Source organism: Heterodontus francisci, chromosome 23 (genome assembly GCF_036365525.1).
Source record: "Heterodontus francisci isolate sHetFra1 chromosome 23, sHetFra1.hap1, whole genome shotgun sequence".
In the NCBI taxonomy this organism is placed as follows: Eukaryota; Metazoa; Chordata; class Chondrichthyes; order Heterodontiformes; family Heterodontidae; genus Heterodontus; species Heterodontus francisci.
This window is the reverse complement of record NC_090393.1, coordinates 19,599,010-19,622,429: the sequence shown is the minus strand read 5'-3', so window position 1 is coordinate 19,622,429 and position 23,420 is coordinate 19,599,010. Positions and strand designations below refer to the sequence as shown.

The 23,420-nt window shown below is 43.5% G+C and overlaps 1 protein-coding gene across 1 annotated transcript in view; it reads left to right on the top strand.

The window, feature by feature from the left end:
- Window positions 1-23,420, top strand: part of LOC137382906 (probable E3 ubiquitin-protein ligase HECTD4) — a 361,123-nt gene that overhangs the window by 166,706 nt on the left and 170,997 nt on the right. Inside the window, exons 10-14 of the mRNA XM_068055483.1 lie at window positions 1,818-1,931; window positions 5,489-5,629; window positions 6,855-7,087; window positions 9,151-9,296; window positions 17,598-17,668. Of these exons, the coding sequence (XP_067911584.1) occupies window positions 1,818-1,931; window positions 5,489-5,629; window positions 6,855-7,087; window positions 9,151-9,296; window positions 17,598-17,668 (705 nt within the window). The remainder of the gene's footprint in view (window positions 1-1,817; window positions 1,932-5,488; window positions 5,630-6,854; window positions 7,088-9,150; window positions 9,297-17,597; window positions 17,669-23,420) is intronic.

The following is a 23,420-nucleotide window of genomic DNA, read 5'->3' as shown; positions in this document are numbered from 1 at the left end:
TCAATCTTGCACAAAACCAGAGTCCAGAAAGAAACCAGCAGGACACTGCTGAAGAATGGAATGGTAAAGGTTAGTGGCTGAGAGCAAGCTGGCAAATCAGAATCTGACCATGCAATGACAAAGTAGTGAGCGGAGATGAGGTACTTTCCTATGGGAAGTAAAGGAAGAAAATGGAGTGATTGAATCTTGAGGTGCTCTTTTGTACAATCTCTCAGCTGATCACAAAGTATCTTAAGGCTGAGCTACTGGCTCTGCTCTATTGTCCAGAGAATAGAATGTGTTCTGGGCAGAGATGGAATTTATCAACAAGAGGATAAATGTGTTAAGTAAACTGAATTGAGAGGGCTGTTGTTTATAGCTTGCTTCAAGTGGGGTTTGTATTGTAGCCTTTTGTGTCTTTCAGGCTATTTTCGACAGAACTGTAGAACATGAACTTTAACCAGTGGGAGGCTAACAGTCCTTGCACTTTTATTGTATTGTACTTTATTGACCCTGAATATGGAGGGGCATTGTCTTTTATTCTAGAGATTTTGATTGTCCAGAATGGTGCCGATGTATAGTCAAATACCAGTGATGTATCTGTTGCATTCTAGTCAATAACATTTCAGTAAAGTGTAATAGTGAGGATTTATAGTTGCACTGTAGAGATATTTTTAAACTGAGAGGGATACCTGAAAATTTTGCACTGTGGAAAACACTCCGTATAATTCTAGGTTTCGCTGTTCCAAACTTGCCTTGTGTTGAGACAGAATATTGAGTTGTGTAACATCGGGGCATAACAATGGTAGTTACTCATCTGTTACTTGTGGTGGCAGAGGTTAGAACCATTTGAGGTGCTGAATTAAGAGTATTGCACAACTTCAGATCATACTAGCTTTTTTTCCTTCATATTAAGGACAGCTAGTAGATTAAAAGCACTGGTAATAACATCGTTTTGTATTTATAAACCTAAATTTACTGTACTTCATTTTCGTGGACTGTCAAAACTCTTGACAGAATGAGGAAAGGGTGAGGGTTTATAGTTTTGCTGTGTAATTAATGGTGTTGAGGAGGAATCCAGATGGCTGCAGGGGAGAGGGAGTTGTTAAACTGATCTCTAGCAATAGCATTACACTAAAACCAGTTAATTGAATCTAAGGAAGGCACTGAATGACCTGGAGCAACGAGTAGTAAAATGTTGGTACATACGAACTAGGAGCAGGAGTAGGCCACTCGACCCCTCTAGCCTGCTCTGCCATTCATTAAGTTCATGGTTGAACTGATTACTCCACATCAGTTGGATAACCTTCCACCACCTTGCTTATCAAGAATCTATCTACCTCTGCCTTAAAAGTATTCAAAGACTCTGCTTCCACCGCCTTTTGAGGAAGAGAATTCCAAAGATCCAAAGACTCACGACCCTCGGAGAAAAAAGTTCTGCTTAGCTCTGTCTTAAATGGGCAACCCGTTATTTTTAAAGTGACCCCTAGCTCGAGATTCTCCCACAAGGGGAAACATCCTTTCCACATTCACCATGTCAAGACCCCTCAGGATCTTATGTTTCAATCAAGTCGTCTCTTACTCTTCTAAATTCCAGCAGATACATGCCTAGCCTGTCCAATCTTTCCTCATAAGACAGCCTGTCCATTCCAGGTATTAGTCTAGTAAACCTTCTCTGTACTGCCTCCACCGCATTTACATCCTTCCTTAAATAAGGAGACCAGTACTGTACACAGTACTCCAGATGTGGTCTCACCAATGCCCTGTATAGCTGAAGCATAACCTCCCTACTTGTTTTGTGACCGCATAGTAACAAGTTGCTGTATCTTTCTGTTCAGTTCTGTCCTCTAGTCTGGTGTTTAATATCTCGGATGGCCAATTTAGCAGTCGGGCAGACCTGATCGATGCAGCTGGCAGTTCCCTTGGGCGGGGAGCTCTGGTTCCAGGACTGGGTAAGGACAATATTTTGCAAGTGAACAGATTTGAATAATATTGGAAACCTTTTTATGTTAAAAGTTGGTTTTAAACCATGAACTGTTTAGATACATAGCAATAATCATTGTAAAGTAACTCATTATATGTTAAGAGATTTGAGAATGTCAGACATGTTTGGGCACTCCATAAGTTGCCGTTAAATTTGAAGTCTAGATTCTGCAAACCCAGCATTTATCAATCCGTTGCTGCCATTTACAATGTTGACTCTGTTTTCTGTTGCTAGATGAAGCATAAAAGCCAGGAATTAGCTTGTTGGTATACTGTTCCCAAAGTAAAAGAATAATATAAAAGCAGTTATAAATGCAAATATGTCTTTGTAATGAATAATAGGTAGTATCCTTGCTCACTGAGCAATGCTGTTATGACCTTACTCCCACTATCCATTTGCTGCAGCTGCAATAATGACTCCACTTGGGAGTACTACTTTTCGAAGTTTCATGCTCGGAAATTTGGGCGGTTTGATTATTTAAGTTCCAGCAAAGGTTGACCGAGCTGGCTGCAGAGGTCCTTGAATTGAGTTTGAGTTACAGCACCTCACTTGTCTGGGGCAAACAAACTTATCGAACAGTAAAAATTGGCATGAAACTGGCAAGCACAAGCATTTATCTATAATATTGCTTCATGTTTGTGAGTAAAACAGTTCTTTAACTTGGCTAAATATTTTTTTCAAATTCTTATTCAACTACAAGTGGAAAAAATGCTAAAAGGGAAGAATTTTTTGGGCATTAGATAAGGAGATGGGCAATGGGTTCCAGGGAAGGTAGATTCTGATGTGGATCTCACTGGGTCGCTGTAATGCACAGATGTGCAAAGGAGAAGAGTAGCTTCTGAACCAAAATTCTCCCACTCTGCCACTTAGCCAGAGCTCCAGAAATTCCACCACACCCTAAGTTTGCAATTTTGGTTGTACCACCAGGGATGTAAATCATTCACAGGCCTTGTATCTAATCACCAGGTGAGAGTGCTATTTTAAAAAAAAAATCACAAATATTGAACTTTGATCTGCTTTCTTCAATGAATCACTGATTTGGCATCAGCTCAAGTATTGCATCCAGTTCTGACCATCATACTTTAAATGTGACCACCAGTTAACCGCTGCTAACTGTATCGGTGCCATTTCCTGCTCCCGCCCAGAACTAGAAAACTTTATCAACTTTGCTTCTAATTTCCACCCTTCTCTCACCTTTACATGGTCCATCTACGACACTTCCCTTCCCTTCTTCAACTTCTCTGTCTCCATCTCTGGGGATAGGCTGTCTACTAATATTCATTATAAGCCCACCAGCTCTCACAGATACCTCGACTACAGTTCTTCACACCCTGCCTCCAGTTTCTCCGATGCATCTGCTCTGATGATGCAACCTTCCATGACAGTGCGTCTGATATGTCTTCCTTTTTCCTCAACTGAGGATTCCCCCTCTTCCCCCTCACCCCCCAAACTGTGGTTGCCCGGGCCCTCAATCATGTCTGGCCTATTTCCCACATCTCCATCCTCCCCCCCTTCCTCTCCCACCCAGAACTGCAACAGGGCTTCCCACCCCACCAGCCTCCACATCCAAAGTATCATCCTCTGCCATTTCCGCCACATCCAGCATGATGCCACTACCAAACACATCTTCCTCTCCCTTCCCCTGTCAGCATTCCGAAGGGATTGTTCCCTCTGCGATACCCTCATCCACTCCTCCATTACACCCACCACCTCGTCCCCTTCCTATGGCACCGTCTCCTGCAATCGCAGGAGGTGTAATGCCTGCCCATTTACCTTCCCCCACCCCCCCACCCCTCACTATCCCCAGCCCCAAACACTCCTTTCAGGTGAAGCAGCGATTTCCTCGTACTACTTTCAATTTAGTATACTGTATTTGCTGCTCACAATGTGGTCTCCTCTACACTGGGGAGACCAAATGCAGATTGAATGACCGCTTTGGGAACACCTCCGCTCAGTCCGAAAGCATGACCTCTAGCTTCCGGTTGCTGGCTATTTCAACAACCACCCCCTGCTCTCATGCCCACATCTCCATTCTGGGATTGCTGCAGTGTTCCAGCGAACATCTACACAAGCTCAAGGAATGGCACCTCATTTACCAATTAGGCACGCTGTCGCCTGCCGGACTGAACATTGAGTTCAATCATTTCAGAGCATGACGGGGCCCCCCTTTTTATTTATTTTTGTTTGTTTTATTTTAGTTTGCTTCTATTGTGCCTACCCACTTTTTACATGTTTGTGCTTGGGGCCAGGGCTGTTCATTTTTCTATCAATTAACACCCTCTCTGTACTAACACTTTGTCTTTCACCACACCATTAACATGCCATTTGCCTTTGCTCCATGACCTTCTGGTCAGTTATTCTCTGTGACCTTGTCCTATCAACACCTTCTCTTTTGTTATCTCTTGCCCCACCCCTACTTTACTTGCTTAAAACCTTTTACATTTCTAACATTTGCCAGTTCTGATGAAGGGTCACTGACATGAAACGTTAACTCTGCTTCTCTGTCCACAGATGCTACCAGACCTGCTGAGTATTTCCAGCATTTCTTGTTTTTATTTCAGATTTCCAGCATCCGCAGCATTTTGATTTGATTTTAAGATAACTACAGGAGCATTGGTGGAGGGCTGGTACCTGGTCCCCTGCTGATTTTCTTGGCAACAGAGATATGGGCCATGGAATAAAATAACTGGAGGACCAGCCACACACATACTGCTACGAGAGAAGGTCAAAGGCTAGGAGTTCTGCGGCAAGTAACTGACCTCCTGTCTCCCTAATGCCTGTTCACCATCTACAAGACACAAGTCAGATGTGTGATGGCATACTGTCTACTTGCCTGGATGGGTGCAGCTTCAACAACACTCAAGAAGCTCGACACCGTCCAGGACAAAGCAGCCTGCTTGATTGGCACCCCATTCACCACCTTCAACATTCACTTCTTTCACCACCGACGCACAGCTGCAGCAGTATGTACCATCTGCAAGATGCCCTGCAGCAATGCACCAAGGCTCCTTCGACAGCACCTTCCAAACCCGCGACCTCTACCAGCTAGAAGGATAAGGGCAGCAGATGCATGGGAACACCATCTGCAAGTTCCCTTCCAAGCCGCACACCAACCTGACTTGGAACTATATTGCTGTTCCTTCGCTGTCGCAGGGTCAAAATCTTATCGACGCTGTTGGTGTACCTACACCCCAAGGACTGCAGCAGTTCAAGAAGGCAGCTCACTGCCACCTTTTCAAGGGCAATTAGGGATGAGTAATAAGTGCTGGCCTAGCCAGCGACACCTGCATCCCATGAACGAATAAGAAGAAACACAGGTTGTGCCCCTTTTTTTGTGGAGTGTACCAGAAAATGCTGCTTAGGGAGTTATTGTGGTGGACTTGAATGTTACTGCTCCACAGAGCTCAGTGCCACCCCTTTGTTTCTTTCTATTATATTCGTATTATTGCACCTGTTAAAAATCACCAATGTAGGCTTTTTTCAGATTGGCCGCTTGCGTCTTCATAATTTTCTTTTCTGCACTAGGTGCCTGCTATGATGCTATGAACAATATGATATGGACGTGTTCTAGTGACTACATGGATCAGTGGTGTAATCCTGGTAACCAGGCCTTCCATCATGTCTGTCAAAGACTGGGTGTTAGTCACATTATCCCTGAGCCAAAAGGTGAGTGCTTGTGGGAAATCAAGGTGGCTGTAATTACTTGGCTTGTATATTAATTTACACTGGTTTAATATTTGTTTAATGCAATGGCATTTTTTTCGCTATTCCCTTCCTTCCCTCCCTCCAATCTGTTTACCTTCCTTTTCAGAAAGGTGTTAAATCATACTGCATATGGTTCCACAGTGCACTGGAAGAATTATAGTCCCTCGGTCAGATCACTGTTCCTCATTTGCTAGTTTAAACAGTGAGTGCCAACAGGCTTTTGGAATTTAGAAATCAAATTCACGTATTCTTTCTAGCAAGGGCCACCAAATAATGATCAGAAATGGAATGCCTCACCTTATTCCTCTCCCCAACCTACAAGCCCAGGAGTGCTAAAACCAATAAAACCTCTGATATAAAAGCAAAATACTGCGGATGCTGGAAATCTGAAATAAAAACAAGAAATGCTGGAACCACTCAGCAGGTCTGGCAGCATCTGTGGAAAGAGAAGCAGAGTTAACGTTTCAGGTCACTGACCCGAAACGTTAACTCTGCTTCTCTTACCACAGATGCTGCCAAACCTGCTGAGTGGTTCCAGCATTTCTTGTTTTTATATAATAAAACTTCTGACCTAAGTTCTAACTAAGATCATATAACTCGGCACAGACTGGAGAGTGAAGTGATGCCGTAGATACCTGGAAACTGAAAAACAGTACTTCTGAAGTGATTTCAAAGCTGCAGTTTCATCTTTGGGTTCAGATGATTCTTCTATTTCACCTGATCTTTGTGCTGTTCTACAGGTCATCTGAATCTATTGATATCTCCTGCATACATACAAATGTCATGCGACATGTGAAACATTTCCAAAACTGCCTGAATAAGGAATAATTTTTGATTCGTAACATGAGTAGTGTGTTTAGTACCACTGTCAACTTAAGTCGGGGGCAAAGGTAGACTGGTTGTTGTGCAGAACAATATAGGGCATTTAAGGAGTTGGAAATTTTGGTGACCTCTGGTTGGACCACTAAATATCGATGTCTTTTATGTTGGGTTTTTTTGACCACTCAAACTGTTGGTAGTACACTGGCAGCACTATCTGAATGAAGCAGACACCCAAATAGTAATTGAATCCAGAATTGATTATGTGCAGCAAATTTAATTTTATATTTTTACATTGACTTTGATCCGAGTTGGGAGTGGAGGTTATTGCTTTTTTTATTATTCTTGCCTTTGTTCTCTGTTTTAGATGGATCTGTGTCAACCAGTGACGTCATTAACCAGCTTCTGCATCACGTGGGAGCAATGTGCATTCATCAGCTCAATTTGTTGACTGCCAGTGCTAATTTACCAATCTCGAACTTCTTGGGAAAACAGCACCCCATTGAAGCACAACACCTCAGCAGTATCTGTGACATCATGGAGAAGGCTATGGCAAACAGGGACGCGTGCATTATCCGCTGTATTCTTATTGTTTTTCAGGTGCAGTGACCCAGTGCATTTACACTTCAACCTTGTATCTATAGACTTTTTTGTTTCAAAGCAAAAAGGTGGCATTGGGGACTGTGCAGCATAGTTAAAAGATTTACCTTTCAGGTGCAGAACTTGGAATGTTTATCTGTACAAGGCTGCATAGAGAAGTGATGAAATATCATACATTGGTTCTAAACTGACTGCAGAACTATCACTTTGTGCAGGATTTTAAAAGTAGACTTAAATCACTTTGAATCAATGTTCCTGGAGTATATGTTAGATATGGCAATCAGTTGCTGATTCACTTGGTTACATTTCTCTCAGTGCTCGCAGGAACTATGAGGCTAACCTTCATGAGATAGAAGTCCTTATTTTATCTGCACCTTGTTATGTCTGGTAATATACAAAAGCAAGTTTAAACAGCCACAATTCAACATCTGCTGCATGAATCTACAATACTAAACTGCCCTTGACGTACAGAAAAAAATGATTGCAAGGAAAATTCATTAGTTTTGTAATAAAATGCCATCAAAATGACTCTTTGACTATAGGAATTAAGGTTTTGTGGACTGAAGCTGTGGGAAGACTCATTTGAAAACATATATAACACTTCAGTTTTCTATGGTGTTGCACTTGAGTCGAGTACAAGTGTAGGTTTAGGATGAAGTGGTGTTCAGGGCTGGGATTAATTAAAGCAGGGCAAGCAGATGTGATTCACTTTCCATTTTTTAAGTCATAAATTGTGTCCTAATTTTAGAAGTCCACATTAATAATGAAATCTGTCTATGTAAATGTGTTAGGCTATAATTATGCCCCTCCTGTCATTGTCACGTCACTCCCTGGTTCCCGGCCACAGCATTCCCTGTTCAAACCCCTTCAGTCCCAAGTTCTGTCCTTTCCCACATCTCTGAGCTCCACCTTGCTATGTTTCTGCATTCTTCATAGTCATAGAGTCATATGGCACAGAAACAGGCCCTTTGGCCCATTGCATCCGTGCCAGTCATCAAGCACCTATGTATTCTAATCCCATTTTCCTGCTCTTGGCCTATTTCAAGTACTCATCTCAATACTTAAATGGTGTAAGGGTACCTGCCTCTACCACCCCTTCAGGCAGTGTGTTCTAGATTCCAACGACCCTCTGGGTGAAAAGATATTTCCTCAAATCCCCTTCAAACCTCCTTCCCTTTACCTTAAATCTATGCCCCCTGGTTATTGATACCTCCACTAAGGGAAAAAGTTTCTTCCTGTCTACCCTATCTATGCCCCTCATAATTTTGTATACCTCAATCAGGTCCCTTTTCAGCCTTCTCTGTTCTAAGGAAAACAACCCTAGCCTATCCAGTCTCTGTCCATGGCTGAAATGCTCCAGCCCAGGCAACATCCTGGTGAACCTCTTCTGCACCCCCTCCAGTGCAATCACATCCTTCCTATAATGTGACCAGAACTGTAGACTGTACTCCAGCTGTGGCCTAACTAGCTTTTATACATCTTCCCTTCACTAAGTTTCCTTCTGCTGCTGATCAGCTTTGACCCTCCCAACTCGTGATTTGAGACATCTTACTATATAAAAAGCTCTAGACAAACAAGTTATTTGCCAAAGGGAAATAGAGCCATAGCTTTGAACATTGTACTAGCTTTTTGCTTTTATAGTGATAGATTTTTTTGGGGGTATCAAGGGATATGGAGCAAAGATGAGTAAATGGAGTTGAGATATAAATTGAGGGGCTGAATGGCCTACTTCTGTCCCTATGTGAAAGGAAATATAGTGGTGACAATGCCGTGCCTCAACTGGCAGAAGAGCATAATTATAGCACAACAAATTTATGTAAATAGTTTACGTTATGATAACATAGGAATTTATAGTAGGAAAAGTTAATGGGAAGTATGTTCACACAGATATATCTATAGTTTTGCATTTTTGAGCATGATTGTTTTACGTAGGGAGAGCATACTGAAGGATATATTGCAATACATTTTTCATCTAAAATTAACATTTAAGGGCTGTTTTGGTATGAAAAATGAATTAATATGGGCTAATCTGATTTATAATACTCCAATTTTTTTGTTTGTAGGTAATATTCAAATTTTTCTTCAACCCGCAAACAGAGCGAAACCGTGAGATTGTGCATCGGTCTGAACTACTGCTCTGGCAGCTTTTAAAGACTCCTGTTGATGAAATTGGCAGAGAGATTCAGAGGGAGGTGTGTTTGGCTATTAGGTAAGTGAATACGTCAAGGTATCTACTGTACTATTTTAAAATTACTTGTTTCAATGTTCAAATCTGATTCAGTGCGAGATATAGATGTTCTTAGAACTATCCCGCTGGTTGCTTAATTTAATGCTGAAATCTGAGAAAATCTAAAGGGTCAGGAAGGTAATACATTAATCCGAGTATTGTGCAGCTGTTTGAATCTTATAAATCAGCTCTACGCTTGTAGGTCCAAAAAAATTTGTTTTTTGTGGGTGGAAGGAATGGCTGATTGGGGGTGGTTCTCTTGCCTTCTGTTAAGTCAGCCAAGGAGCAACGTCCAGTCTCAATTGTGAATTATTTTGCTTGGTGAGGGTTCTGGGAGGCTAAATGGAAAAGTAAGACTTAGAATCTTAATTAATTTAAAAGGGGTGTTTGGTTTGTGCTATTTACAGGTGGAATGCTGGTATAAATACAAAAATTGGCATTAGCACCTCAGGGTTAAGGAGAGGAAACGAGAGTTTCTATTCCCAATGGCTGTTCTGTAACTAGAAAATACTTCAGGGAAAAGATTGCACTCAGCTGTGTTGCCTAGACTGCTAATGCTCACTATCTAAGCTCAAATGAAAGATCCCTTGAATGAGGCACTGGAAAGAGCAGAGTGCACCACACAAAGATCTCTTGGCTGTGAGGTGCTGAAGGAACTGCTGGTGCTCATGACGATCATTATAAAAGGTTGTCCCTGAGATGAGACACTGGAGGACTATTGGTACTCCGAGCACAGTATTGAATATGTGAGTCTGCGTCTTCAGGAGAGGAGGCAGAAGGAAAAAAAAAATTGATGTGTAGTTTAGGAGAAACTGATGGTTAAATGGACAGTTCAAACCTATAAATAAGTGCCCTGATTCTTTACCACAAACCAAGAAATAGATTTTCTTGTATAATTTAGTGACTGAATATTTTTTTCTGCTGTTTGGTTGCTGACACAGTGAGGAAAAATCTGATTCAACCAGCAGATGTAATTTTCTTGTTTTTTATTCTTTGATGGGATGTGGGTGTCACTGGGAAGACCAGCATTTTATTGCCCAGTTTCAGGATTTTAACCCGGCAACGATGAGGGAACAGCAACATATTTCCAATTCAAAATGACTGTGACCTGGAGGCGACCTTGGAGGTGGTGTTCCCATGTGCCTGCTGTCCTTGACCTTCTAGGTGATAGAGATCACACTCAGTGTTGCTGTAGCTGTACCTGATGCGACCACTCCTCAATGTTTTGAACACTAATTTATTTATTAAAGACGTTTTACTCTACCTTTGTGGTATTTGTCTCTTAAGACATTGTAACACTGTCATCATTAATTTACTCAGCAGGAAGCCATAAATTAGTGTTAGTGGGGTGTCTGTGAAGACTTGCAGCAACAATTTTTTGCACTAGGCTGTTTTTTTTTTTGAAAGCCTTATTCTGCAAAATAGTTTTAGTTGTGAGTTGAGATCTGTTTCTTTGTGAAAAATTGAATAGAAGGCTATGAAAGGCATGATTGGATGAGATAGTTCCTGCAACAATCAGATGGTCTTTTTTCGGTGCTTCAAATTCCTATGTTTCATTATCTTATTACCATGGGAGAACAGTAATCTTTTACATTATATTTTGTAATGGATTTCTGTTGTATCAGTTATTGGAGGGATAGGCAGGCTGATCTGAAGGACAAAACCGATTTGATGAATAAAATCACAGCAAGGTATTGAAGCCGCTGTTTATTTTAACATCACAGCTGGATTCAATTCTGTCTGCTCCATATCAGTGTGTATACTGCCCAGCATATTCACAGGATAGCTCTCTGGAGTGAGAGTCCTAGCCAGTTTTTCTCCTCCCTATCCCAGGGTGCTGTAGTTAATTGTAGAACTTCAATTTCTGCCTCCTCTTCACAGCTGGAGTTCAGTCTTGGGACTGAGCTGAGCTATGTAGCTTTGCATGTGTCTTAACCAATTCTGCTTTAATCATACTCAATGATTGAGCTTCCACAGCCCTCTGAGGTAGACAATTCCAAAGATTCTCAACCCTCTAAGTAAAGACATTTCTCCTCATGTCTGTCCTAAGTGTCCCCTGGTTCTAGACTCCTCAACCAGGGGAAATGACTGCATCCACCCTGTCTATCCCTTTAAGTGTTTTGTAGTATTCAATGAGATCATTTCTCATTCTTTGAAACTCTAGAGAATACAGGCCGTTTCCCCAGTCTCTCTTCATAGGACAGTCCCGCCATACCGGGAACAAGTCTGGTGAACCTTCGTTGCATTCCCTCTATGGCAATAATATGCTTCCTAAGGTAAGGGGACCAAAACTGCACACACTACTCCAGGTGCGGTCTAACCAAGGTTCTATACAATTGAAGCAAGACTTCATTACTCCTGAACTCAAATCCTCTTGCAATAAAGGCCAACATACCATTAGTCACCTTAATTGCTTGCTGCACCCGCATGTTAGCTTTCAGTGACTTATTGACGAGACACCCAGGTCCCTGTGTACATCTACACTTTCTAATCTCTTAACATTTAAGAAATACTCTGCGCATCTGTTCCTCCTACCAAAGTGGATAACCTCACATTTTTCCACATGATATTCCATCTGCCATGTTCTTGCCCACTCACTAAGTCTGTCCAAATCCCCTTAATGCCGCTTTGCATCTTCACAACACACATTCCCACCTAGTTTGTGTCATCTGCGAACTTGGAAGTACTACATTTTGTCCCCACATCCAAATCATTGATAAATATTGTGAACAGCTGGGGCCTAAGCACTGATCCCTGCGCTACCCCACTAGTCACAGCTTGCCAATGCGAGAATGGCCCATTTATTCCTACTCACTTTCTTGTATCTTCCTCAGTAAAGATAGACACAAAGTAATCATTTAGCTTCTCTGCCCATTATAAATTCTCCTGACTGTGCCTGTAATGGACCCATATTTGTCTTAGCCAGATGTTTCCTTTTTACGTACCAATAGAAGATTTTACAGTCAGTTTTTATATTTTTTGCTAGCTTACATTCATATTCTGTTCTCCCTTTATCAGTTTCTTCGTAGGCCTTTTCTTTTAATCTTATACAATCCTTAACTTCCTTTATTAGCCACGGTTCACTGCCTTTACTTTTGGGGTTTTTGTGCCTTGAAGGAATGTATAGTTGCTGTAAACTATATAATTTTTTTTAAGACTATCCATTGCATGTACTGTCATACCTTTTAATGTATTTTCCCAATCCACCTCAGCCAATTTGCCACTCATACCTTTTTAATTTCCTTTGTTCAAATTTTAACACCCTGGCTTCAGATTTCAACAACCTTACTTTCAAACATAATGTAAAATTCTATCATATTATGGTCACTCATCCCTAAAAGTTCTTTTACAATAATATTATTAATTAGCCCTTTCTCAGTGCATAATACTAGATTTAAAATAGCCTGTTCTCTTGTCGATTCCTCAACATACTGCTGTAGAAAATCATCCCTAACGCACTCCAGAAACTCATCCTCCACAGCATTAGTGCTCATTAGGTTTGCCCAGCCTATATGCAGATTGAGGTCACCCATGCTACATGCTTCTCTAATCGCTTGATTGATACCATGCCCCACAGTGCAGCTACTGTTTGGTGGCCTATAAACAACTCCTACCAATGTTTGCTGCCCCTTGCTGTTTCTTAGCTCCACCCAAACAGATTCCACATTTTGTTATTCTGATCTGCGATCCTACCTTACTAATGTACTGATCCCATCCCTTATTATCAGTGGCGCAGTGGTTGGCACCGCAGCCTCACAGCTCCAGCGACCCCGGTTCAATTCTGGGTACTCCCTGTGTGGAGTTTGCAAGTTCTCCCTGTGTCTGCGTGGGTTTCCTCTGGGTGCTCCGGTTTCCTCCCACAGCCAAAAGACTTGCAGGTTTATGGGTAAATTGGCCATTATAAATTGCCCCTAGTATAGGTAGGTGGTAGGGAAATATAGGGACAGGTGAGGATATGGTAGGAATATGGGGTTAGTGTAGGATTAGTATAATGGGTGGTTAATGGTCGGCACAGACTCGGTGGGCCGAAGGGCCTGTTTCAGTGCTGTATCTCTAAAATCTAAAAAACCTAAAAACACCACCTCCTTTTCCGTTTTGCCAGTCCTTATGTCGAATATCCTTGAATATTCAGTCCCCAGACTTGGTCACCCTGTAGCCATGTTTTCTTTATGGCAATTAGGTCATACCCATTTACCTCTTTGTGCCTTTAAATCATCTACCTTGTTGCCAATGCGGCGTGCATTCAGGTAGAGTGCCTTAACCTTGTCGTTTTGACATTCTGCATTCTAAGCCTAGTTGATGCTCGCCTTTGTTTCGTCTGCCTTCTAATGTCACTTGCTACTTTACTACCTCCTGTTACCAACTTTGCTTCCTTTCAATTTGAGCTACCCCTCAGATTTCCACCCCCCTGACAAGCTAGTTTAAACCATCCCCAACAGCATTAGCAAATCTCCCTGCGACGATGTTAGTTCCACTCCTGTTAAGGTGTAGCCCGTCCATCTTGTACAGGTTCCACCTGCCCCAGAACTGGTCTCAATGACTCAGAAATCTGATGCCCTCCTACACCAATTCTCCAGCCACGTATTCAATCCTCCTATTCCTATGCTCACTAGAATTCAAGAGTTTTCTGGAAAAATTTCCTCTCCAACCCATTATTTGAGGTCAAGCAAAGCCAAAGAGGTCCCACACTCACGAGTTATTATCTAGAAATTATTTGCAGTACTTTCAATATGTCATGATCACTTAATTTTCCAGGAGTCCATCTAACAACTTCTTAACAGCACTGTAAGTCTCCATAACCACTGAAAGTCCGTTGCGGACAATCTCTCCAGGCAAGACTTAACCAATTAATGCCACAGAATACTTGATCATTAAGTCCAGAAAGTTTATTGAAAGTAAAACAATACCAATTAGAAGTAGAATTATACTTGAACTTGGAAATGTAACTTTACAGCTCCCGCAGGTGCATTTCCTGGTCGAGTAATTGTTGCAGTCCTCTCTTCAATCTTGATTCCTCGTCAGGCGGAGAACTTGACTGTTGGTCTGTACTTCTATCTCAGGTCTTCCATTGTTTCTACGAAGCGAAACCTTACAAGTCTCCTGCTTTTAACCCCTGGATGGCCAAACACCACCACAGAGACAGGATCTTGTTAATTTAATTGGCCGTAGCTGTTGCTAAGTAAATTTAATTAGTTCTTAATCATGTCTTCCAGTAACGGCCACCTGTGCTCAGTTTCTCAGGCATGAATACAGTGGAGTAGTTTCACACTGTCCCTTAATCTGATCTTAAACAACCTTTCTATTCATTAAAGCCAGAATTTCGAAGGCCATGACGTACCATCCTTTGGACTTTATCAGGGATCCAAAAGGTCCCATTGTTTGAACACATTAGCTGAAACTGCACTTTCTCCGAGAGAGACTTATAGTAAACTTACAAAGTGATTCCAGACAACGCAGTGGCCCGCTAACGTCATCAGGGTGCGCCACGCTGCGCACATACGCAGCTATATCTTGCCAGGACTAAGTGGCGCATGGCGCGGGATTACATCATCGTGTATCCGCGCCTGGTCCATCTTCGCCCAAGTGCGATAAAGCGTCATCGGGTATCCAGCCCCCCACTCAGCTGGAGGAAGCGGCTGAATGGGAGACTTTGAGGCTGGAGCTCGATCCAAATCATGCACTCACGCCCCACTAGCCGCTCTCCCCTCTCGGCAACTCGCTGCAGGCCTTGATGCTTCCTCCTTTCAGCCGCTAGCTCCCAACCTCACTGCTTCTCTCCCCCCCCACCCCCCACTTCCCCAGCCGATTGTTCCCCACTTGCGCCACCCCACTCTCCGGCCACTCGCTCCCGCTGTCCTTTTACCCCCCCAGCCGCTATCTGTAAGCCGCGCCACATCTCTCCTCTTGGCCACTTGCTCCCACGTCACCCCTTGCGGCCTGCCTTGCTTCTTCGGGCGGTGCATGGTGACTGATGAAATGTGGGAGTGAGTGGCCGAGAGGAGGGAAGCAGCGTGGCCTATATCTAGCAGGAGGTGGGGTGTGGGGGAGGAAGCGAGCGGGTGACCGACTGAAGAGCAGGGTGGCACCAGTGGGGAACAGTCGGCCAGGGAAGTGGGGAGGAGCAGCGAGGCCTGCAGCGAGCGGCTGAGGGGGGAAGTGGCCAGTGGGGAGGAGGGGGAGAAAGCGAGTTGCGGGGGAGTGGCCAGGGCGGGCGGGAGCTAGTAGCTGCGTTCGGGTGAAATCAGTCCTGGTCAGTCATATAAACTATTCACGATGACGAATTGGCAGCACATTTTATATGCTGCCAGATTTTCTTTTCCATCGATCAGGTGCCAATTCACCATCTTCCAACGGAAATTCAATCATAAAATACCTTTTGTATTTAATAGGATTACAGGAATGCTAAATGGATCTGAGGATTACAGTTAGTATCCTATAACTACATAGCATATTACTGGGCTTTCATCCAACTTAATGTAAGGTTAGTTTGCTAATACGATCTAGCCATAAGCATTTCCTGTGATAAATTGAGCAGCGCCCTCTTTAATCCTGGCAGCTGCCTGAACGTCGCAGACAGACGTTCCAGTTGAAGAGCCTGCATTTGTGCATGTGCGAATACTGCGCCACCTAGAGGTTGTGTTGTCAGCAAACGCAGCCTTAAACTTTAAATGAAAACCATTCTTTCTAAAATGATTATTGATTCATTAATTATAACTCAATCAAGGTTCATTGCTTTTACAATCGTCTGTTTCATAACAGTTCACTACTTATTAGTTAATACAGGATACATAAGTTAATACAGGATACAAATTGGCTTCTTGGTCACGTGTTAGTTTTAAAGTGGCTTCCTTCACCTTGTTGGTTGTTAGAGAAACAGTGTGAAAATGGTCACGTTAAGCCAAAATCTAACTACCCAAGCCTACTTACACTACCTCCTGAATTCTATTTACCTACATGATCTACGTGCCGTTAATAATTATAAATACCTGGATCAGATCCCCTCTAAATTTCTCTCTCCAGCAAGTACAAATCCGAGGTATTAAATCTATCCTTATTGCTTAATAATCTTCAGGCAATTGATTATCTTTGCCTTTCTGCATCTTCTTCAGAGTCATAATATTGGTCCTGAGCTGGGAGAGCCAGAACTGGACATGGTGCTCTAAATGAGGTTGGACCAATGCCTTTTATAACCATTGTTGTTGTGGTCCTCGTTTTGTAATAGGCAATAAAGCCTAGGAATTTCTTTGCTGTAGTCCTGACCTTTCTTACTGACACCTGGAAGGAAAAAATAGCGCAGTGGTATGCTTGTTGCTTTCAAAATAATTGGACCAATCTGATGTAAATACTTAAAAGTACCTGTTTTTTTTAAAGATAATAAACAATTTTTCTGGGGTTTTTTGCATCATGTGTTTCCTGCATATTTTTTCCTTTAGTATATTTCCTCTTATTTGCTTGGCTGTAAACCTTCCAACCATAGGGATAAGCCTTGTTTCCAGCTTTCTGGACTGACCTTTATAACTGCCTTTTAGAATCCAGCAGCTACCCAGTGTGTGTCTAATTTCCCTCTGCCTCCCACCCCTCCTCCCTTTACTGGTTTAAATGATCTCCACTCCAGTTACCATGGGAAAACCTATGTCTATTCCCTGCCCCGTGGCACTGATCATTAGCTGCAGCAGCACTCGCTTAAAAGAGGTTTAATTTAGAGACCTTGCCACTCATGATAAAAAGAACTATGGGGGAAGGGACAATGTATGCAATAGTGTTTATTAACAGTGATATTAACAGTAAGGTACCTTACAACAAAAAAAATCGTTGCACTATAGTACTGAGAAGAAAAGGGTAGATTGGCATTTATATTGTGCCTTTCATGACGTCAGGACATCCCAAAGTGCTTTAAAGCCAATTAAGTACTTTTGAAGTGTCGTCACTGTTGCAATGTAGGAAACACAGCAGCCAATTTGTGCAAAGTAAAGTCCCACACACAGCAATGTATAATAACCAGATAATTTGTTAGTGATGTTGGTTAAGGGATAAATATTGACCATTTCAGCAGGTAGAACTCCACTGCCGTTCCTCAAAATAGTGCCATGAGACTGGAGATAACACACATCTTGGTTTAATGTCTCATCCAAAAGACAGTGCAGTTCTCCCTCAGTACTGCGTTGGAGTGTTGGCTTAGATTTTGTGCTCAAGGACCTTAATCCCAGGATCTTCTGACTCATAGGTGATAGTGATGCCATTGAGCCACAACTAACACCAAATGTGCACTTCCCTTACCTGCAGCTCTGGACTTCATACACTGTATCTTGGAGAGCAGGAACTGAACAATCTACTGAAACTGGTATTAACTGAAGGTAAGTGATTAATTTTTTTGTGAAATATTTACCTGGTGCATATTTGAATTTGAGAGGATAAGGTACATGTAACTTTTTTTCACTATTAATTGTAATCATCATCTTGCCATTTGTTTAAGGATTTTTTTTTTCAGATCTTGCCTGTTTTCCTTTTCCTGCTTTTTCATCCCCCATGATACTGCATCATGCTCCAGTGAGTGGACCAACAGCAAACCAGTTCTCAGATTTTGTCTATAGCTTGCCTCAACTAACTGCGGAAACATTTGCGTTGGATTTTATCAGCGTGCTGCAAATCGTGGTGGTGCGCTGTGAAGTCGGCGGCCGTCAGGCACAAATGTGCCGTTGCTGAGCCGCCGTGATATTTTGTGCGAGGGCTCATTTAAACAATGATGTAGAAGGGGCAGCCGTTCTGTCCCCAGCAACGGCGTCCTGCGGCGCTGCCACTTTTAAAGGGCTTCAAGCCCTGCAGTTTAATTAAAATTTTTAAAGGTCCTGCTGGGTGAAAATTGAGCATTAAATTTTATTTAAATTTTGAATCCCCTTTCGCGCCCCCCCCCCCCCCCCGCCCCACTGAGTTAAACATAAATAAAATGACCTACCCCCGAAAACCACTTCTTATTGTGTCGACTTTTCACCTCCCCACCTTCAGAAACTTTGACCCTCAACCCTTTCCCACCATCCCTACAACCAATTACAATAGTTCTCCCTACTCCCCCACCCTGAAATTTTCACTCCTCCCCCCTCCCCACCAGCGTCACACCTTGGAACTCCGAACGGAGTTCCGAAGGTGCAGGACTTCTGGTCGTGGCTGTAAGATCAATTTGGGACGGCCGCCAGGACAGGGTAAGTTGATTCGAATTTATTGCCATTGATTTTAATATGTAAATGAAGGCCCCGCCGCCGAGCAGCGGGGAGCCCGCGCTGAGGCCTCGCTGCCGCCGCCACCGCTGCCGGTAAAATGCGATGAGCCTTTCTCGCGTCGGAGGTCATGGTGGGCCTCTCTTGGAAAAATTTTCTGGGCCCCCCACCATGACCCACGACGCCAGAGGCCTCAAAATTTATCACATTGTATTTTCTTCCCAACTCTTACTATGGAAGATGTGGTTGTCTTCCACGTGGTGGCTTCATTTCCCCAAAGGTGCTTTGATATTGGGACCTATGGGAAAGCACAGCGATCCAATACGCAGCCTCTTTCTTTTTAAGGAATGTTTGCTTCAACCTCTGTAAACCACCTTCAGCTATTTTTATTCATTTATGCATTCGTGTATGTTGTTGGAGTAGCTAGTAAACTAGCAATTGAAGCAATGAGCATAAATTGATTGTATGAAAGTTTCTGCATAGTTGAATTACTCAGACACCCTGTGCATTTAAAAATGCACTTATTTGGGGCAAGGGTGGCTCAGTGAATCAGACACTGACTTTTCACTTCTGGAACCCATGTCCCAACTTAACCCAGACAAAGATGAAAATCTCTGATGTGAAATGAGGTTGTGTAGTCTCTTTCTACTTTCTAATGAGTAGACACAGCATAAAACACACATCTGTCATCAACATTGTCTACAGTTATTGGCTATTGACCAAAGTGGTACAGAAGTACCGCAGTGGACTACGTGAATAGCAAGTTTCATGAGGTGGTCAATCCGATGCCTAGGCAAGCACAGGCGGTTGGGGACTGGGTGGCTGCCGGACGGACAAAGAAGTCAGGGCAGGTAATTCAGAGTCCCCAGAGGACATCCCACTTTCTAACCGGTATTCAGTTCTGCGTATCGATGGGAAAGAGGGTTCCTCTGGAGACCGCACTGAGAGTCATGACCGGAACATCATGGGTGACATTAAAAGAGCTGAACTCAAGAGGTAAGGTCAGAGTGACTGCCCTTGACATCAAGGCAGCATTTGACCGAGTATGGCATCAAGGAGCCCTAGCAAAGCTGAGATCAATGGGAATCAGGGGGAAAACCCTCCACTGGCTAGACTCATACCAAGCGCAAAGGAAGATGGTTGTGGTTGTTGGAGGTCAATCATCTGAGCTCAGGACATCACTGCAGGAGTTCCTTAGGGTAGTGTCCTAGGCCCAACCACCTTCAGCTGCTTCATCAATGACCTTCCTTCAATCATAAGTTCAGAAATGGGGATGTTCGCTGATGATTGCACAATGTTCAGCACCATTCGTGACTCCTCAGATACTGAAGCAGTCCGTGTAGAAATGCAGCAAGACTTGGACAATATCCAGGCTTGGGCTGATAAGTGGCAAGTAACATTCGTGCCACACAAGTGCCAGGCGATGACCATCTCCAACAAGAGAGAATCTAACCATCTCCCCTTGACATTCAATGGCATTACCATTGCTGAATCCCCCACTATCAACATCCTAGGGCCACCACTGACCAGAAACTGAACTGGAGTAGCAATATAAATACAGTGGCTACAAGAGCAGGTCAGAGGCTAGGAATCCTGCGGCGAGTAACTCCTGACTCCCCAAAGCCTGTCCACCATCTACAAGGCACAAGTCAGGAGTGTGATGGAAAACTCTCCACTTGCCTGGATGGGCGCAGCTCCAACAAAACTCAAGAAGCTCGACACCATCCAGGACAAAGCAGCCCGCTTGATTGGCACCCCATCTACAAACATTCACTCCCTCTACCCCTGACGCACAGTGGCAGAAGTGTGTACCATCTACAGGATGCACTGCAGAAATGCACCAAGGTTCCTTAGACAGCACTTTCCAAACCCGCAACCTCTACCAACTAGAAGGACTAGGGCAGCAAATACTTGGGAACAGCACCACTTGCAAGTTCCCCTCCAAGTCACACACCATCCTGACTTGGAACTATATCGCCATTCCTTCACAGGCGTTGGGTCAAAATCCTGCAACTCCCTTCCTAACAGCACTGTGGGCGTACCTACCCCAAATGGACTGCAGCGGTTCAAGAAGGCAGCTCACCACCACCTTCTGAAGGGCAATAAATGTTGGCCTGGCCAGTGACGCCCACATCCCGTGAATTAAAATAAAAACTCACCTGTGCTGGGATGGAGAAAAAGGGACAAGAGGGCAATAGTGGTAGGGGATTCTATGGTTAGAGTAATAGGTATAGGTGTTTTTGTGGTCACAGAAGTGATTCCAGGATGGTATGTTGCCTCCCTGGTGCAAGGGTCATGGATATCACCGAGCAGTTAGAGTACTCTGGAGGGTGAAGGTGCACAGCCGGAGATCGTGGTCCATATTGGTACCAATGACGTAGCAAGAGGGATGAGGTCCTGCATCAAGAATTTTAGGGAGCTAGGTAGCAGATTAAAAAGTAGGACCTCTAAAGGTTGTAATCTCTAGGTTTCTCTCGGTGCCACGTGTTAGTGAGTATAGGAATAGGAGGTTAGAGCAGATGAATGCGTGGCTGAAGAGATGGTGCAGGAGGGAGGGCTTTAGTTTCCTGGATCACTGGGCCTCTTTCTGGCGAAGGTGGGATCTGTACAAGTTGCAGGGGTTGCACCTAAACTGGAATGGGACCAACATCCTTGCTGGGAGGTTTGCTAGTGCTGTTGGGGGAGGGGGGTAGGTTTAAACTAATTTGGCAGGGGGAATGGGATACAGAATGGAGGTACAATCAAATATAGAAGAGAAACTAAGTCAGTCTGGAGGGCAGAGTAAATATAGATCTGTTGAGGCACAAGCGAATAATGCAAGGCTAGATTGTATCTATTTTAACGCAAGGAGTCTTGCTAGTAAGGCAGATGAATTGAGGGCGTTAACACATGGGAATATGGTGATATTGCTATCACTGAGATATGATTGAGGGAAGGGCAGGACTGGCAGCTCATTATCCCAGGGTATAGAATCTTCAGACATGATAGGGGAGGGTGTAAAAGAGGAGGTGGCATTGCACTGTTGATTGAGGAGTCAATTACTGCAGTAAGGAGGGATGATATCTTTAGAAGGTTCCTCTAATGAGGCCATATGGGTAGAACTTAAAAACAAAAAGGGGGCAATCACTTGGCTGGGAGTGGACTACAGGCCTCCAAACAGTCAGGGAGAGATAGAGAAGCAGGTATGTAGGCAAATCTCAGAGAGGTGCAAAAATAATAGGGTAATAATAGGAGATTTCAGCGTTTCCCCCCCCCCCCCCCCTCCACTCCCCCATATTAGAGGGGATAGTATTAGTGCAAAAGGGGTAAAGGGGGCATTCAGGAGAGCTTTTTGAGCAGGCATGTAGAGAGTCCTACAAGAGGAGGGGTGGTACTGGACCTAATCCTGGGGAATGAAGCCAGACAAGTAGTAGAAGTGGCAGTGGGGGAGCATTTCGGGGATAGTGACCATAACTCTAAGATTTAAGGTAGTTATGGAAAAGGACTTGGAGGGACTGGAAATAAAAGTACTGAATTGGGGGAAGACAAATTTCAATATGATAAAACACGATCTGGCCAAAGTGGACTGGGAGCAGCTTCTTGTAGGAAAGTCTACATCAGACCAGTGGGAGTCATTCAGAAAGGAAATAGTGAGAGTTCAGGTCCAACATCTTCCTGTAAAGGTGAAGAGTAGGACCAACAGATCAAGGGAACCCTGGATGTCAAGGGATATAGAGGATTGGATCAGGAAAAAAAATTAGGCTTATGGCAGATTCGGAGTGCTGAAAACAGCGGAGGCCCTGGAGGAGTATAGAAAGTGTAGTGGGGTACTTAAAGTAATTAGGAGAGCAAAGAGGGGCCATGAAAATCACTGGCAGACAAGATAAAGGAAAATCCCAAGGCATTTTAGAAGTATATTAAAGGCAAGAGGATAACCAAAGAAAGTGTGGGGCCATTAAGGACCAAAGTGGCAATCTGTGTGTGGAACCGGAGGACATAGGTAAGGTTTTGAATGATCACTTTTCATCTGTGTTCACGAGAGAAGGACGATGTTGGTGTAGTGATCAGGGAGGAGGATTGTGATAAAGTTGAACAAATTACCATTGAAAAGGAGGCCGTATTAGCGGGCTTAAAGGTGGATAAATCTCCAGGCCCAGATGAGATGTATCCCAGGCTGCTATGTGAGACAAGGTAGGAGATAGCAGGGGCTCTGACACAAATTTTCAAATCCTCTCTGGCCACAGGCGAGGTACCAGACGATTGGAGGACAGCGAATGTGGTACCATTATTCAAGAAGGGTAGTAGGGATAAACCAGGTAATTACGGGACAGTGAGTCTAACATCAGTGGTAGGGAAACTATTGGAAAAAATTCTGAGACACAGGATTAAGCTCCAGTTGGAGAGATAGGGATAGTCAGCATGGCTTTGTCAGGGGGAGATTGTGTCTAACAAATTTGATAGAATTTTTCGAGGAGGTGGCTAGGTGTGTAGACGAGGGTAAAGCAGTTGATGTAGTCTACATGGGCTTCAGTAAGGCTTTTGATAAGGTCCTGACTGGGAGATTGGTTAAGATGGTAAGAGCCCATGGGATCCAGGGTAATTTGGCAAATTGGATCCAAAATTGGCTTGGTGGAAGGAGGCAGAGGGTGATGGTCGAAGATTGTTTTTGCGAATGGAGGCCTGTGACCAGTGGTTTACTGCAGGGATCGGTGCTGGGACCCTTACTGTTTGCAGTGTACATTAATGATTTAGACGTGAATATAGCAGGTATGATCAGTAAGTTAACACGAAAATTGGTGTCGTAAATAGTGAGGAGGAAAGCCTTAGATTACAGGACAATATAGTTGGACTAGTAAAATGGGTGAAGTAGTGGCAAATGGAATTTAATCCTGAGAAGTGTGAGGTGATGCACTTT